General features: G+C 45.3%; 2 protein-coding genes and 1 long non-coding RNA gene across 3 annotated transcripts; 1 reads left to right on the top strand and 2 right to left on the bottom strand.

Annotated features, from left to right (window-relative positions):
- Nucleotides 1–296: 296 nt before the first annotated feature.
- Nucleotides 297–7,910, bottom strand: LOC123427674. The gene is made up of 2 exons (XR_006622420.1): nucleotides 7,750–7,910; nucleotides 297–3,633 (listed from the first exon to the last, which is right to left on the bottom strand). It is a non-coding gene; the product is annotated as an uncharacterized LOC123427674 (long non-coding RNA).
- Nucleotides 7,911–8,287: 377 nt separating this feature from the next.
- On the bottom strand, nucleotides 8,288–9,629 carry LOC123427675. The gene is made up of 2 exons (XM_045111771.1): nucleotides 9,285–9,629; nucleotides 8,288–8,740 (listed from the first exon to the last, which is right to left on the bottom strand). Exons 1-2 carry the CDS (start codon nucleotides 9,503–9,505, stop codon nucleotides 8,548–8,550), a joined length of 414 nt encoding a protein of 137 aa, XP_044967706.1. The 5' UTR covers nucleotides 9,506–9,629; the 3' UTR covers nucleotides 8,288–8,547.
- Nucleotides 9,630–13,267: 3,638 nt separating this feature from the next.
- Nucleotides 13,268–15,938, top strand: LOC123430747. The gene is made up of 13 exons (XM_045114590.1): nucleotides 13,268–13,523; nucleotides 13,640–13,815; nucleotides 13,955–14,068; nucleotides 14,161–14,229; nucleotides 14,306–14,362; nucleotides 14,469–14,522; nucleotides 14,608–14,670; nucleotides 14,768–14,830; nucleotides 14,932–15,096; nucleotides 15,189–15,332; nucleotides 15,466–15,546; nucleotides 15,636–15,697; nucleotides 15,860–15,938. The coding sequence occupies exons 1-13, from the start codon at nucleotides 13,358–13,360 to the stop codon at nucleotides 15,906–15,908; spliced, it is 1,263 nt and encodes a 420-aa protein (XP_044970525.1). The 5' UTR covers nucleotides 13,268–13,357; the 3' UTR covers nucleotides 15,909–15,938.
- The last annotated feature ends 798 nt before the right edge of the window (nucleotides 15,939–16,736 follow it).

Below are 16,736 nucleotides of genomic sequence, written 5' to 3' on the forward strand. Positions count from 1 at the left end.
TCATTTCACCACAGGAAAATAAGGACATTTCACACATTGTCAGTAACTACTACATAATAAATATAAAATTTCAGCTCAATTTATAGTGATTTTTGGTTAATACTCCGTCCGTCCCAGAATTATGTCTTAGATTTGTCTAAATACGTATGTATCTAGTTGTGTTTTAGCGTTAGATACATCTATATCTAGACAAATCTAAGACGAGAATTTTGGGACGGAGGGAGTATGATACAGTAGTAGGTAATACTTGAACAAAGCACATGTATCTCTTTTTCACAGAATCAGAAAAGGACGGCTCAGAAGACACAGTTCTTTTATTGATGCTCATTCATAAAATAAGTGGTACAGCTATAAAGTAGAATCTAGTGATTTTTTGGTGGTCATATCCAGGACAGATTGCCAGTACCTCCTTTGCATTCCCTGTATAATGTGTGCTCAGATAATCCATTTTTCTGCCCAACACATGGAATTGCGGACCAATGACATGAATCTGTATAATAACATAAACTGAATTTCCGTTCCTCCCATAAATGTATACCTATATATATTTACTCAGATACAGTGCTAACATCAAATATTGGGGGCATATAGCCATCGATATATTAAATGATCCTGGGGAAGCACTCACTCAAAGTGTATACATAATAAAATATTTTAAAAATGTATGCATAATTGGCACCGCAGACTATTATGGAAGATTGCAATATGCTGTAATAAAACCTGCAAAAAAGTCCACTTCATTGGGACACTTCCACAGAAGCTGAGACAGCAAGGCAGTACTACTCCGAATTACATCTGATGATGTCTGATGTAATATAGGATGAAAACCAATGCTTGCAGCTTCTGCTGATAAAACGTGTCATAAGATAACTAATTAAAGAGATATAGGTTATATAGCGTGAATTGTTCAAATAGCAGAAATCCAATTTATCAATAGCATTGAATGAGCTTCAACAGCAGTAATGAATGGTGACTAACTTCAGAGGTTGTTTAAAATAACTTGGGAGGTTGCACTGGAGAAACTTAAGAATACCATGATTTGTCTTGAAACATCACTATAGCAAATGAAAGAGCAGCTTGTTTTATCGATAGTCAGATCATCACACTGTTAAATGTAAGTAGTTGTCGCTTATTTTGCAAGCAAGTTATGTTATTCTAGTAGATAAGTAATTTTGGTTTGCATTCTGATTGCCACAGAATTGCCTCTCCTTCACATATATTAAACAAATTGGTGATAGGGTACATAGAAACATCCAATGGCAGTACCCCAGAATGGGATCTAGACATGGCCTGATCTGTACTATGAGATATGCATGTGGCGGTGAACAATGGACAAACGTATTTCTAGTACCACAGTGTAGATACTTTATGATAATGAAAGTCAGATTCTATAAAGTGCCATTGCATTTATATATATATATCCGGTCAGCTACACGCAATACAGTCATGGGAAGTTTTGTTTTTTTAGCGAAATGATGACCATGTGGGAGCTGCAAATTGTGTATTGTGATACAAATGTGTAACTCGTCAAACCTTAAAACCACATCAAATCAGCTAATTATTGGTACAAGACTACAAGTAATTCATAATGCACGTTGGCATCCAACTTGGCTACCAAACTGAATCTCAGGATGACCTAACGCCTCTATGAACATGATCCATCTACTGCTAGTACTTGTTTGACTAAACTTAATACAAAACTTACAAGCTCTTCTTGCAACAATCAAACATAAAACCCAATGAAAGGCACAGCTCACAGAAAAATTGTGTAGTTAAGTTAACAGACCGTACACATCAATGAACCAATCAAAAACTTCCTCAAACTATACAAGTAAGATCGATGGTTGTTGCTCAAAGTACCATTGGAGCCCAACTTGGGTGGTGTTCGACCAATAGGGAAACCTGTATGAGATGTCTGCTGCGATCGAGTCTCTACATACCCAATCGAGTAATTTAGAATAGCATCATGAAATTCGAGTGATTTAGAACAGTGCACCATGACTTTTCATAATATTAAGCCTCGGATATCTTCCAAAATAAATAAAATGAAGCGAACTCAGAATTAAATTTAGGTAAACTTTTAGGCCGCAGAGATCGAACATTTACCCTTTATTCTTCAATACAATCTACCCGTGATTTCAACACGCAACAGGTGTTCGCCAAGCAGCTTTCCCATCATCACACACTAATGTACATTTTAGCTTCACACAACACAGTAACTTCCTTTGAGCTTGCAGGTATCATTTAACATTTCAAGGATGGCACAAATCAATGATCATGCAAAATTATCAAGGTTGCAGTGCCGAGACAAGAGGGGGGGAGCCAAAAAGGTAAATCTAAAGGCAGAAGCACGTCCCTCCAAGTACCAGATCACATGAAATTCCTTGGCAAACTAGAAGCATGGATCAAATATCATGTGATGATGCACATGACAACATGCGAAGCTATTTAGACTGGCTGAAAAACAGAAATTACTTTACAGTTTAGCACCACTAGTTTTTTTTCTCCATGGTACTATACAACTAATAAAAAACCCTGGAATTTTCTGTAGACTGAGCCCCATCCAGCAGTGTAACCTATATAGTATCACATAACCTACCTAACAAAAGAATTCCATAGATGCCAGCTCCTAGGCTTTTGGTCCGCAGATATATTCTTAAAAGTTGGAAATCTATAAAGCCCCAACGCATGGATAGGTCATCATTTTCACTAGAAAGGGGAAAAGTTACGGCACTAACTTTCAAAAAGAGATTTTCAGTGTCATTCCAGATCAAGTTGCAGTGCTGCCCCTATAAATACCCTTCCATCGATGTATACCAGAAGCACCTCCATAGCTGAATAGCTGATATAGAGAAGTCAGAGTGACGAGTTCACTGCCGCAAGAGCCATGCACAAAGAGGCGGAAAGTGGAATGCAGCGAAGGATGACTTGCCGACAGTACAGAACAAGGCGGTAAACTTTGACATGATTGCCACTTGTCCGGTAAGTCCGTCCTTGCCTACATCTTACTCTCTACCTCTCCTGTATTGCTTTTGCATGGCCTGGAGAAATTTGAATTTGCCCGGTGCCTCCTCAACCATAGAGGTAACACTTTCCGAATTACTTACAGATAAGCAGGGGGAGGGGGGCTAACACCTTACTCTCTACCTCTCCTGTATTGCTTTTGCAAGGCCTGGAGAAATTTAAATTTGCCCGGTGCCTCTTCTTCCATAGAGGTAACGCTTTCAGAATTGACTTACAGATAGAGCAGGAGGGGGGTGGGGGGCTAAACTCCGGATCCATGCTGCCTTCAGAATTGACTTACAGATAGGGCAGGAGCATCGCCAGTTCCGTAGGATAACATCGGTGGCGGGTGGCAGGTGGTCGCTGCGGAAGACTTTGGCGTTACAGCCCGACTGTCAGGTTTGAAACAAATTCATGCATGTGTGCAGGAATAGTATTAAACGTAAAGCCCATGTGGTGCCAACTGAATGCAATTACTCATAAAGACCCCTAGAGTATTTATTTTCACCATTGACCGTCACTAGTTTAGAAATACAAAGTATGCAGATGAAACTAAAAACACACCTTTGCATCAAAAAGTTTGTAAAGAAGCTAAAAGACGCCAACAGCAGCTCCATTCCAGCATGATCACTGAAATAGTGCATAGATAGATATTTCTGTGAGTGCCTTGGTGAGATTATATGCACAGTTATAATTTATTAATGTTTCTGCTTGCAGCTTATATGGCAGTGCATATCGTTCAGATACAGGAATGGCGATTTCCATGGCACTACACAATCCATCACCGACATATAATATTCGATGAGAATAAACTTCGTTAATGAAGCCCGGAAGAACATCACATAGTATAAAAGAGATTCTAAAAAAAACGTAATATGAAAGAGCTTGATTGTTGTTACTCGAAAAAACATGTAGGGTTTTGTTCATCTACAAAGAACTAGCATAGCAATATTCTGTTCAAAAACTGATTTTTGGAAGAAAAAAACGTCATATTCTAAATAATGTGTGATGCATTTCTATGCCAACTCAGTACAAGACAGTACATCAGTGTAGGATCTAAAACGCTGCCAAAGAAGAATGATATAGGGGCTGTTTGGTTTGAGACTAAGGTTGCCACACCTAAGAGCATCTACAGCCGGACCCCTCATAACCCCCTCAAACGCCAGGGCAGGCCGCCCGGTCACTGACCGGTCACAAAAAGTCGACCCAACCGGACCCCTCAAACGCACGGGCTGACCGGCACCCCTCATATCCAGCCCAAATATGGGGCAGATACGGGGGAGCCCGGACGCGCCCGGGCACGTCGGCCTGACGGCATGGCCCCACGCTGACTCCCCCGGAAACCCAACGGTCCGACGAGCGCCTCGACCGTCGGCACGGTGTGAACGCCGCATGGCGCCGCTCCAGCTCGCCGCCCGAGGCCAGAGCCGGCTATTTAAGCCAGTTGGCGTCCCCCGGCCCTAGCACATCCACCCCCTCCCTCCCTCCGCCACCACCCGAGTCCATCCGCCTCCTCTCCCCCGCTCTCCAGCCTCACTATGGTCCGCCAGAGGATCACCACCTACACTTAGCTCACACTGGAGCGGGGTGCGGATCGAGGCGGAGATCCAATCTCGGCGCGACGCCCGCATCGTTGTGGGTCTCGCTCCGGACTCGCCGGAAACGGAGGAGGACGACGACACTCCGGGCTTCAACATGACGGAGGCGAAGGAGGAGTTCGCCGTCACCCAAGCCGACGAAATGCCGAAGCAGCAAGCCATCCTGGATTCCATCCGGGATGAGGCCAAGGTGGAGGCCAACCGTCGGCTCATCCGGCAGAGGTAGGCGGAGGCCGCCGCCCTCTTTGACGAGGTCGAGGCAGAGATAGCGGTAGAGGAAGCCGCAGCAGAGCAGCCGCAGGCGCCGGAAGGGGCAGAGCTGCATCTATTGCACATCTATCCGCTAGAGGGCACGTAGATCGTCTATATCTCCAACGAAGAGTAGATAGCTCGTACGTAGTACATAGGTCTAATATGTTGCGGGTTTTTGTATGGATTTGAGGTATCAAATATGAGATGTCTGGATGCAGTAGTCATTTCTAAGGCGTGACCGGTCACTATCCGCGGACGCGCCCAGGGCTGGATTTGCAAGTTCCGGCTATAGATGTTCTAAGGTTAGGCAAGTTTGACCAACTTAGGTGGGTGTTTGGTTCAAGCCACACTAGGGCCCCACATTGCATACATATAAAACTATGGCAAGATTCCCTTAGGCTTGCCAACTTGTGGCTCTCATTATGTTGAACTAACCTTATGCAAAGCTTGGCAAATGGCAAAGTGTGGCAATGCAATGCTTAGAACCAAACAGCCCCTAACCTTAGGCAAGCTTGGCAAAAATGTGTGGCAAACTGTGGCAATGCAAGGCCTAGAACCAAACAGCCCCATAGTTTCATATGTTTTTAATACATAGATACACAACGAAATATGTCACTTTTCATCATTTCACAACAGGAGATGATAACATTTCAAACATTGCCAGCCATGAAAAACATGTCCTAGTAACTACTCCCTCCGTCCCAAAAAATTTGTCTTAGATTTAGCAAGAAATGAATGTATCAAAATACTAAAACGTGACTAGATACATTCATATCTAGACAAATCTAAGACAAGAATTTTGGAACGGAGGGAGTACAAAATAATACGGTACCTATAAAATTTCAACTTAACTTATATAATTTTCTAGTTAATGTGATACAATAGATCATTCTTTGATCAAATGCACATGTACCTCTTTTTCGTGGAATCAGAAAGGATGACTCGGGAGAAACGGTTCTATCATTGACACTCATTCATAAAAAAGGGGTGCAGCTATAAATGAGAATCATGTATTCTGGTGATCATATCTAAGGCAGACCGTTTGTATTTAATGTGTGCTTGGATAATTTCATACTTTTCCATGACATGGGATTGTGGAACAACGGCAAGAATATGTCTAACAACGTAAACTAAATTTTCAAGCCCTCACAAACACATACCTATATTTACTCTGATATAGTCCCCATATGAAATGTTTGCTATCATCAAATATTTAGGAGATATAACTGGCACCTCAGACTATTATGTAGGATGATAAATATCGTGATCAACCAGCAAAGGAGTCACTTCACTGGGACACTTCCACAGAAGCCATGACAGCAAGGCAGCACTTCGAAAAACAAAATTATATTCCCTCCGTGAGTCACTTATTTTGGGACAGAGGGAGTGCTTGCAGTTACTGCTGAAAACAAATGTGTCATAGCATTATCCCTACATTATTCTAATTTTGTAATATGCTAGCCAGTAAAGTAGAATAAGATCATATAATATGAATCGTTCAAAATAGCAGAAATCTCAAACGCAATGAATGGGCTTAAATGGCGGTGATGAATGGTGACTACCACGAGAGGTTGCATTGGATACGTGAGAGTACCATGATTTCTCTTCAAGTTTATTAAAAAGAATGTTTTCTCTTCAAACATCACTCTAGCATATGATAGTGTAGCTTGGTTTTACCAATAGTTAGATCGTCACACTGTTAAATGTAACTATTTGCCACTTATTTTACAAACATTCTATGTTATTCTAGTAGATAAGTCACAATTGCATCACCTTGAAATAGATTAAGCAGATTTGCTGTAGAGTACATGGAAACATCCAGTGGCAGTACCACAGTGTGGTTGCTTTATATAGACATGGCATGATATATGTATGAGATATGCATGTGGCGGTGAACAATGGACCACAGTGCTTCTAGTACCAGAGTCTAGTTGCTTTATGTCACAAAAGCAGATTCTATAAAGTGCCTATATATACGGGTCGGCTATATGCAACACGGTCATGGGAAGATTTCGTCTTTTGGTAAAGTGATGATCATGGGGAGTTGCACATTGTGTTTAGTTACACAGATGTGTAATATTAAAACCTCAAAGCCACATCAAATCAGGTGATTATTGTTGGTACAAGACTACAAGTATAATTCATAATGTACGTTGGCATCCAACTTGGCTATACTGTTATTTGTTTGACTAGAACTGGATACAAAACTTAGAAGATCTTCTTGCAACAATCAACCAGAAAACCCAACGGAAAACACAGCTCATGGACGAATTGTGTTGCCAAGTTAACAGACCAGTGCGTACACATCAGTGAATCAATCACAAACTTGCTCAAACTATAGCAGTTAGATCCATGGTTGTTGCTCAACCTTGCCACTGGAGCCCAATTCGGGTGGTGTTCGACCAACAGAGAAACCTGCAGGAGATGCCTGGGATGGTCGAGTCTCTATGTATCCAGTCGAGACTCGATTGGGCCTAGAAAACTAAACAATTGGCTAGGAACCCCAGCGATGAAATCCAATTCGCCATGCGCGCTGCCCACCCTCGGCCTCGCCAGATCGATTGGCCACGAAGGTATCGAAACCATCACGAATCGCTCGGGTCGTCCGCCGTCGGCGTGCCACCCACACGCTCACCAGGCGCGCACGCGCCCTGTTCGACGGTGTGCGCCCAGCCGTGGGACCTTACCAGAAAGCCGCGCCACGGATAGAAATCCGCACGGCTACTGCCGACGAACCCGCGCAGATCCAAAAAAAAAACGCCCGCGGAGAAGGGCATTGCCGATCGCAGCCCGCGTGGGCGCTGCTCCGATCCAGGCCGACGGCCGCGACGTGCGCGCGTGCATGCGTACTCGTACAGCGGTAACAGGGGAGAAGGTGGCGGGGAGGGACACGCACCTGAAGAAGCTGTTCCGCGGCCGCCGTCGCCGCTTGCCACCGGCCTGCGCCTCGCCACGCAGGCCGCGTCGGAGGAGCCGATGGCGGCGCGCCGTACCTTCCGCGCCCTCCGGTCTCGCCGCGGTCAAGCGGGCGCGAAATTCCAAATGCGCGCCGAAGCGCTCCCGGGCCGCGTCCGCGTGCGCCGGGGTTCGTCCGCACTCGCGCGACGGCGGGGACGCGGCGGGGGGAGGGAGCCAGGCCAGGGGCGGGCGTGGATTTCGATGGCCTGGACGAGCGAGGTACAGTGGCCGCCTGCCCGGTGCGTGCGACGTGTAAGGCTAGTCACAGGGGAGGAACATAGAGTAGTAACATATATGCCACGTAAGCATGTTACTAGTCTATGTTACTACCTCCATAATGGATGGGAACTTAGGGGGTTTATTTATTGATTTTGTGGGATCTATAATAGTACTTCAACTTTGTGATCTATATATGGCATGTACCACAAAATTGTGTTTTCCTATATCCATGTATATATAAGAGGACGCCAAACTTGGATCATAATAAATAATATAGTATGAATTTAATATAATTAAAATATATAAAACATATTTAGCAATACATCAAGACTTGAATGTAATCTATTCTCGCCCAAACTTTCTCCATATATGCTCAATCAGATCATTTTTAAGAGCCTTATGCGTCGGACGATCACGAACTCTAGCATCTCTTTCAAGTACCTCGGCAAATTCTGGTATGTCACCATGAGTAAATACCGAAGGAAGGACAATCGATGAGCCGGCTTCATAGTTCAAATCAAGAGTGCGGTGGTGGCGGTGGTGTTGAAAAGGGATCATGTGGGGAAGCACCAACAAAGTGCAAATTCTCCATATTTTGGTGTCCCTGTTCATGATGGTGCATTGTCTGAGGTTGAAAATTATAAAGATTCATGGGCGGTAATTGTCCAAAACTTAGTAGGCCTTCAGGTGCAGAGGTATACATCGGCCTCCTGTTATTATGTAAATATCGGAATTAAGAAGCATAGTACAACTCCATTTAAATGTACTGTAGTACAAATCAGACCAGAAGCTAAAAAGCATAGTACAACTCCATTTAAATGTAGTGTAGCCGATGAGAGCTTACTATTAGAAACTTTTGTCTGTTCTAATCATTGCAAGAAAAATGTACAAACAAAAATGCACTCTACATGGTTGCTGAATGTATAAAGTATTTTTGGTTCAGTCTATGTGGATTGAATAACTAGCTGACAAAAATTATAAACGTGAGCATTTGATCACTGGAAAAGCTACACTAGTTCGATTCAGCAAGCAAAAACCTGAAGAATTGTAATGTCTAATGCTACAGAAATTCAGGCTAATACTTCAGAGTCTCTCTGCTTCAACACGTACACATGCTGAATCAGGTGAGGTATAGAAATTACAATTACCTACTGCTGCTGTATAACCCAAATATAATTACATAATGCTGCATACTCGAGCTAGAGAAATTGTAATTGCCAAAGATTGAATTAAAGCAGAAATTTTATACAGTACCATGTAGGGTTGGCTGAGGAGGATTCCATAGGAGGCGGGTACAAGTGTGCCGGCGTCGAGGGGCTGGCCGAGGATCTTGTCGGGGCGCCGGGGTAGAAGAGAAGCTGTGCAGAGCGGCTGGCGTACGAGCTTGCCGTGGCGCCGGGGAAGTGTTGCGGCGGCGGCGAGGTAGCCGATGGCCGGTCTTGCGCGGCCTCCTTACGGGCACCGGACTTGGCCATGAATCTGGTGGCTTCGCGCCGCCGGCCAGAGCCGCCGCCGGCCGGCAAGACGGACTGCTGGGCGCTGGAGCTCCAAGGCGGCAGGGATGGAGAAGGATGAGACTCAACCGTGGAGGAAGAGAAAGTCACACAGGATCAATTAGCAATAAATTTTCTTGGTTTGCTTCGCGATGCGTCCGGCCGCCCGCACACAGGATCAATTAGTTGGGGATTTTCTTGGTTTGCTTCGCGATGCGTCCGGCCGCCCGCACACAGGATCAATTAGCAATAAATTTTTCTCGTACACAGCGCTATGTTACCGGAACCAGCTAAGTTCCTCCAAAGCTCTCTCTCTTCATTTAATCGACGCCACGTAGGAATATTTGCTGATGTGGAATCGAAGTTCTCGCTGAAGTTCTCTGCATTGGGGCCAGCCTAAACGGGAGAGCGTTGGAATGCGGGGCCTTGTGGGTTCTGCCCGTTTTACGTCGCACGCCTTGAAGAAAATCTTACTTGCGTCCGCATTTTGGAAGTTGCGTGTTTGGAGAGTCGCTCCGCGACCGCGAGCAAGTTGCTTTTTTCAGGTTTTCTCCAACGTGCCAGCCGCGTCGTTTTTCTACGAGAATTTTAACTTTTCTTTCTCTCTCTAGCAGTTTTTCCCGAAAATGATTTAAATATATATCAAAGTTCATTGAAAGTATAAATCACCTTAAACATAATAAAATTTACATCAAGATTTCGAGACCACCGGACGACCAGTACTAACGTGAGAACGGACCATCGGTGTGCCGTTGTTGCCATTCCTGTACCGGATCCAGCTTGACCTTGTTTAAGGACCAATGCCCTAAAGCCGCATTCGCCGTTATTGAATCATTGAATAGACGTGAAGCACCTGACATCGAACATCGTCATATGACAAGAAACCATAACCTTAGGGTCCCAAAAAATGGTAGTAGGGATTTATGTCCGAGCTCTGTCAACTACATTCATGTTAGAATAAATCTGACGCATGTAGTTGATCATTTGAGGATCAAGCAATCACACGAGCACGATATCGAGATTTGTTAACGAGGTTCACCGATATGGCTACATCCCTCGGACATGACTACGTACGCTCCTTTCTATGACACCGTCACAATACCCCCCTGGCCATCATGGATGCTGGCACATGCTGTCGGCTACCCCGGCGTGCATGTGCTATTATATTGGCATATATTACATCGTGTGTCTGCCCCAACTATATGTGAGAGGTCAAGGATACAAGTGCCCTATTAGGACAGGACTCCATATTAAACACACGAGATCTTTAAGTGAAAGATTCAATTTATCACAACAAGATAGCACGGGAGAACACTATATGATCCAACTACATTGACAAAGCCCGTCATACATCAAGATTGTGTCATCTCAAGAACACGAGAGAGAGACTGAACACATAGCTACCGGTACATACCCTCAGCTCCGAGGGTGAACTACTCCCTCCTCGTCACGGCCCCCGCAGGGATGATGAAGATCGTCACGGAGATGATTTTCCCTCTCCGGCATGGTACTGGAAAGGCTTTAGATGGGTTTTTCATCGATACAAAGATTTGCGGCGACGGAACGGAAGTTCTCTGTTTATTGCTAAGGGTTTCTCTATATATAAGAATTTTTTTTACGTTGTAATCATGCTAAACGAAGCCACGCAAGCCCCCCAAGGCATCAGGGCGCGGCTAGGGGGTGGTCGTTCCCCGTTGCCTCGGGGGCTACATATGGCTCCCCTCTGGTGGTTCTTTACTTCAATATTGCTCATAATTTTGAGAAAAATCATCAAAAAGTTTCACGTGATTCTGAAAACTTTTATTTTCTACACAAAAACAACACCACGGTTATTCTTTTGAAAACAACGTCAGTCCGGGTTAGTTTTAAATAAATCATAAAAAGTGTATCAAATACATATAAAAGTATTGTAAACATATGTGATTATGTCATGAATAATTCATAAATTATCGATAAGTTGAAGACGCGTCAGCATCCCCAAGTTTAATTCCTACTCGTTCTCGAGCAGATAAATGATAAAGAATAATTTATAAAGTGTGAACACTAACATAGTATATTATTTTGATCAATGATAATTTCAATCACTTTTTATAGCATCACAATCAGCAATTTTTTCTCATAAAACTTACCATGATAGAGTAGCAATTAATTCACATGTCATGGTTTAAATAATGCATTATCTTAAAACTTAACAATCCATGTTCTTAGTCACCAAACAACTTCAATGCATCATCAAGTCTAAGTAAGAGCTCTACATACTCAATTATCATATAATCTTCTATGATTGCTAATACTCAAGGCATATTTTTAGAACAAAAAGCATCCATCGAACACAGAGAAAGATAGGGGCTTAAAGTTTCGCCTCCCAACATACTTATCACAAATATAATTGTCAACAATAATGTCCCTTCGTGCCTCATGAGAAATATATTTGGTTGTACATATGTGTTTGAAGCTTTCCCCACCACATGAAAAGTTAGAATATGAAGTTGACTCAACATGAAAAGTAAGTAAAATGAAAGTAAATAGATTGTCCCTTCGTAGAGAAAAACAGGGATTGAGGTGCGAGAGCTTATTATTTTAAAACAGAGATGGATATGTATTTTTGGGTGGTGCGTCTTTCATGTCAACGTCACAACATAGTTTTCAATATCTTCCATGCTAATCACATTATTGACGGTTTTCAAACAAAATTAAAATTTTACCTCCCCCCCTCAACTATTCAATCACATTTCATGGTTAGCCCTGTCCACGGGTACCTTCTAAACAGTCAACTTTCTAGGGGGTATTGTTTATTTATTTTTATATTATACAGGACACCACATCCTTTTTACGAGACTTTTTCATGAATTGACAAATGAATAAACACTCATAATAAGAATAATCCGCTTAGCATGAAAGATAATAACCGTCCCGTCACTCCATGAGTGGTACGTACGAGCACAATGAATATTTATTTGAACGTTTAGAGGTGGCACATGCACATTTGTTGGGAAACGTTGCATGGAAAATAAAATATTTATACTCACAAAAAAGACCTATCATGATGATAGTCATTCAAAGAGGGAAGATCGGATCCACATATCCTTATAGAACGCTAAGCGAAAACCGTTAAGAAATACGATTGATGTAGCCGAACGTCTTTACGATCCGATGTATAAAAAGAATATAAAAAATATGGATGCATGAAGAAACAAATAAACGCTTAAAACGGGTATGCTCGAAACACTGACGAAATATGCACGGACGTCTGGGATGCCGGATTTACTAACGGCTGTAGATGCTCTCACTGAGCCGGTGGCAAAAGACCATGACATTCCGGAATTTTCTCCCGCTGCTCAGGCAAACGCCGCATTGGCTAGGCCAGAGAGCCGCTGCCGACTGAACCTCGTACAGGATGAAGCCTCTCCGTCTCCGATGGCACACCCAAACCCCCAACGTGTCATCGCCTACCCGCGCCGCGAAGACCACGTGTGCACGGCAGCTTGGTCACGTGTACAGCCACGCACTCGACCAGAACGCGGCCAGCCGTCAAACTCCCCCTCCCACTTAACTTATTTTCGCGTTTCCGCCCTTCCAGCCAAAACCTTCATGAACCCTCCGGCATGAGATCGCACGCCAACTGCAAATACGCGAAAAAGGGAGGGCCTGCGTGCAAACCAGCGTCGTATGATGACGCTTGACGCGTGCGCGCTCCCGCTAAAAGCTTTCATCTCTCGGCACCGGCGTTCGGCGACAGAGCGAGACACTACCACACCATCACTCCATGAGCGAGCCTGAACAATCGCGAGGATCAACGCGAACAAGACAGTAGAGAGAGAGAGGGAGAGGGAGATGCTTGATCGGTCTGCGGGAGGCATGGGAGGGGATCGCCGGGCTCTGAGCCTGACGATCGCCGGCGCGATCCTCCTCTGCTCGTGCTTCGCTCGGGTGCGGTGCGGCGACGAGCATGAGCAGGAGCAGGAGATTCAGAGGCTCAGGTCCAAGGTCGCGTCGCTGGGTGAGTTGCCGGCTTGTCGAGCATGCACTAGATGTGAACTGTGATCCCGATCGCGTTCCTGCTTTTCTGGGCCAAGAAAGAATTAAAAGCTGGGCTTAATTATTGGCTGGGTTCAGAGGACGAGGTCGGCTGGAGGAAGGACGAGACCTCGCAGCTCGAGAGCGTCGTCAGGGAGAGGACGGCGCAGATCGCGGCGCTGGTCGGCGGGCTAGAAGCTATGCAGGTGAGGAATGTGGCCGACGATGAATCTGTGGTGAAGGCGAGCACCAACAGTGCCATGATCGAGAAGCAGGTAAGGAAACGGACAATTCCAGGCTCCAGTTTCAGCAAGTAGCTAGGTTAGGTAGTGATGTTGTCGCAGTTGCAAACTTGCAATCAATCCCAAATTCATATGGCAACCGAACTGACAAGGGGGTACGAAAGAAGAACAGATTGAGAGGCTGGGCAGTGATTTGGAAGACCAGGTTAAGAAAGGGGAGCTGTTGGAAGCCCGGGCCAGCGAAGCAGAGAAAAGCCTGCTTGAGCTCGGTCAGAAGTTGGATCGCGTAAGTACTAAGTTCATGCTGTATAATCGTACCAGGCTTGTGATATGTCGTAGTGGTTGGCAGAATTCTGATGTGATTCGCTTCGTCTTCAGGTTGAGAAGATAAACGCTGAGCAGAGGAAGAAAATCGAGGAGCTCGAACAGGATCTTCAGCATTCAAGGGTTGGTACACATGCATGGAAAATATAGTATAACTGAGAAGAACCCTCAACGTGCTAATTGTATGCTTCATGTTCAGGGTAAACTGTCTGAAATGCAAAGACAAGCAAAACTGAAGGCTCGAGAGTTGGCAAATGTATGGGTAACAACAAGTCCGATATTCCTGTTTAGAAGTCAGTGATCTGCGATACTTTCTGAGAGAAACCTGCAGAGAACTTGACGCGTTGATGGTTCCTTTTCAGGTTCATGGCATGTGGCTTCCGTATTGGTTCGCATCGCGCTCTGTACATTGCCAGGTATATTTGGATTGATCCAAGTGGTATATGGAACTTTATGTAGCTTTTGAGACTTCAAATTCAGGTTTATTTGGTGCATTTGCAGGAACTAGCATCTGCCAAATGGCATCTCCATGGGAAGCCTGTGCTTGATGCTCTGATGGAGAAGGTTTGTTTCATATGGATTTTTAGTTAAATGTCAAGTGTTACTTGCTAGTACTATTTATAAATGCAACCACAGCTGTCTTACAATGTCAAGTGGACAGGTTGCTGAGACGCTGGCACATGCACAAGCACTGGTGGAACCACATTTGCAGGCAACAAAAAATGTAGGCTAATGTTGTCTAATACTGTACTACCATTTCTCAACCAACACTGCCCCTCACCCCTTTGTGAAACACTCTGACACGCCATCTCTTGCCTGTTGAAGAAGCTGGTGCCTGTTGCCAAAGTTCATTTCAACTCACTGAAGAGCAGCACAAAGCCATACGTGTCGTCGGTAGCTGCCAGGATCACCACAGCCTACAGAGCTTGCGAGGATGCCATCCAACCATGCGTGGTTAAGTCTCAAGAGTTTGCAGATCACTACTGGCAGGTGACGGTGATAGTAGCAACTTTTTCATCTGGTTGTATGGTTGAGCCAGTGAAGTCTGACCCTGAACACGAACGGTTGTTTCACTCTAGTAGGAATGCAGGAAGTTCTCCGGGCCACACGTCGCGCGGATCACTGCAGCGTCTGAACCTCACCTTTCGGCCCTCGAGCCTTACACGAGGCCTGTCAAGTCTGTTTGGAGGCAGCTCGTTATGGCGACGAGCATGTACCATACTCAGGTGCAGCCTTCAGTTACATACTACTAGCTCTCCCTCTCTGAATGTTTGTGTTCACATATCTCAGGTTATTTGCTACTGCCTGCTGGTCGTACAGACTTCAGGCTTGATACAAAAAATCACTGATGAAATGCAGGTTCAGAAAGGAATCAGTGGCTTCATGGAGGGCAGCGAGCTGCTGGACCCACTTTCAGCTCGTAGATTGGCGTGGTGGATGGTAATTAAAATGCTTTGTTCCACTTCCACAGCGCAAATTAATTCCACCATGCTCACTGAACTCACACCTGTTTGCTGCGTCTTCCGCAGGCGACCGCCTTGTTCGGGCTGCCGATGTTGTACACCTACAAGATCTGCTCAGCCACCGTCCGGTAAGCTTGCTTCTACACCCATGGGCACCTCCGGGCTACAGAGCATTCATTCATAGGGGAATTGTGTCATCCGCGCAAGCATATACTACTACATTCTGGACTTGTCTTTCCCTTAATAATCCACTGCACTTGTCGTTCCTGTGTGGTTGTCTATGTCTGCAGCAAGAAAATTCAGGCGGCGAGACCTGAGAGGCGGAGGCAGATCTTCTAACCGCAGGCGCGCGCGCAGGGTCGACGAGTGTGTGTGTGTGTGTGTGGGGGGGGGGGGGGGGGGTGTCATGGGTGCTAGCTTCCTTCGTCTAGCAGAGCCTAGAACCAGTAAACGCTACGGCAAGTCGGAAACAGTGTATGTAAGGTCCACGGACCACGGCTGAGCATATATATGCGCGTGTATATAGCTCCCTGAAACGTCCACGGTTCATGCTGCTGATGTGTATGTACACGGTGTATAAAATGGAAATTCCTTGTGCGCGCGCGTGTGTGTGGAGGGAGAGTGGCTATTCTACAGTGCACGGGATATTCCGTGCGTGCATGGATCCACCGTCCGCGGTTACTTTAAGATCCGTGTTGCTTTGTTATTGTTAGCACATGCACAAAGATTACTCAGCCAACCCAAAAAGTAGGTTCTTCAACATTTGTCTTCACTTGGAGTTGGAGTTAAATTCTGGCACATAATCTTTTCGGGGACTGATCTGCGCCTGCATGTGCCTGTTGCCAAAGGGCATTTCAACTCCCTGAAGAACGGTAACAGTACAACTCTAGTGCACCCCGCAAAAAAAAAGGAAAAATCTCTCTACAGCACGTGCATGAGGCCCGTCGTCATGCCGTTCCCCTGACTGACCGGTTGCACTGCGCTCGACCGTTCCGTGCACGAGTCCGCGGGAAGAAAATTCAGGCGGGACACGACAGAGGCGTCGAGCCGGTTTTCCCTCAACCGGCGGGAAGCTTCCCTCGTGTCCTGCCTGACCAGTACGTACGCGGCAGGCTGCCGTGCGACGCAGCGCATGCAGGCGCAGGTTGGCGCGGGCCGCGCCTAGCG

This window comes from Hordeum vulgare, chromosome 2H, assembly GCF_904849725.1.
Source record: "Hordeum vulgare subsp. vulgare chromosome 2H, MorexV3_pseudomolecules_assembly, whole genome shotgun sequence".
Classification (NCBI taxonomy): Eukaryota; Viridiplantae; Streptophyta; class Magnoliopsida; order Poales; family Poaceae; genus Hordeum; species Hordeum vulgare.

Coding starts and splice junctions, on each gene's coding strand:
- LOC123430747 (XM_045114590.1), top strand. CDS start 13,358: ATGCTTGATCGGTCTGCGGGAGGCATGGGAGGGGATCGCCGGGCTCTG. Junction 13,816..13,954: donor GTGCCATGATCGAGAAGCAG/GTAAGGAAACGG, acceptor AAAGAAGAACAG/ATTGAGAGGCTGGGCAGTGA. Junction 15,547..15,635: donor GTAGATTGGCGTGGTGGATG/GTAATTAAAATG, acceptor CGTCTTCCGCAG/GCGACCGCCTTGTTCGGGCT.
- LOC123427675 (XM_045111771.1), bottom strand. CDS start 9,505: ATGGCCAAGTCCGGTGCCCGTAAGGAGGCCGCGCAAGACCGGCCATCG. Junction 8,741..9,284: donor TCCTCAGCCAACCCTACATG/GTACTGTATAAA, acceptor ACATAATAACAG/GAGGCCGATGTATACCTCTG.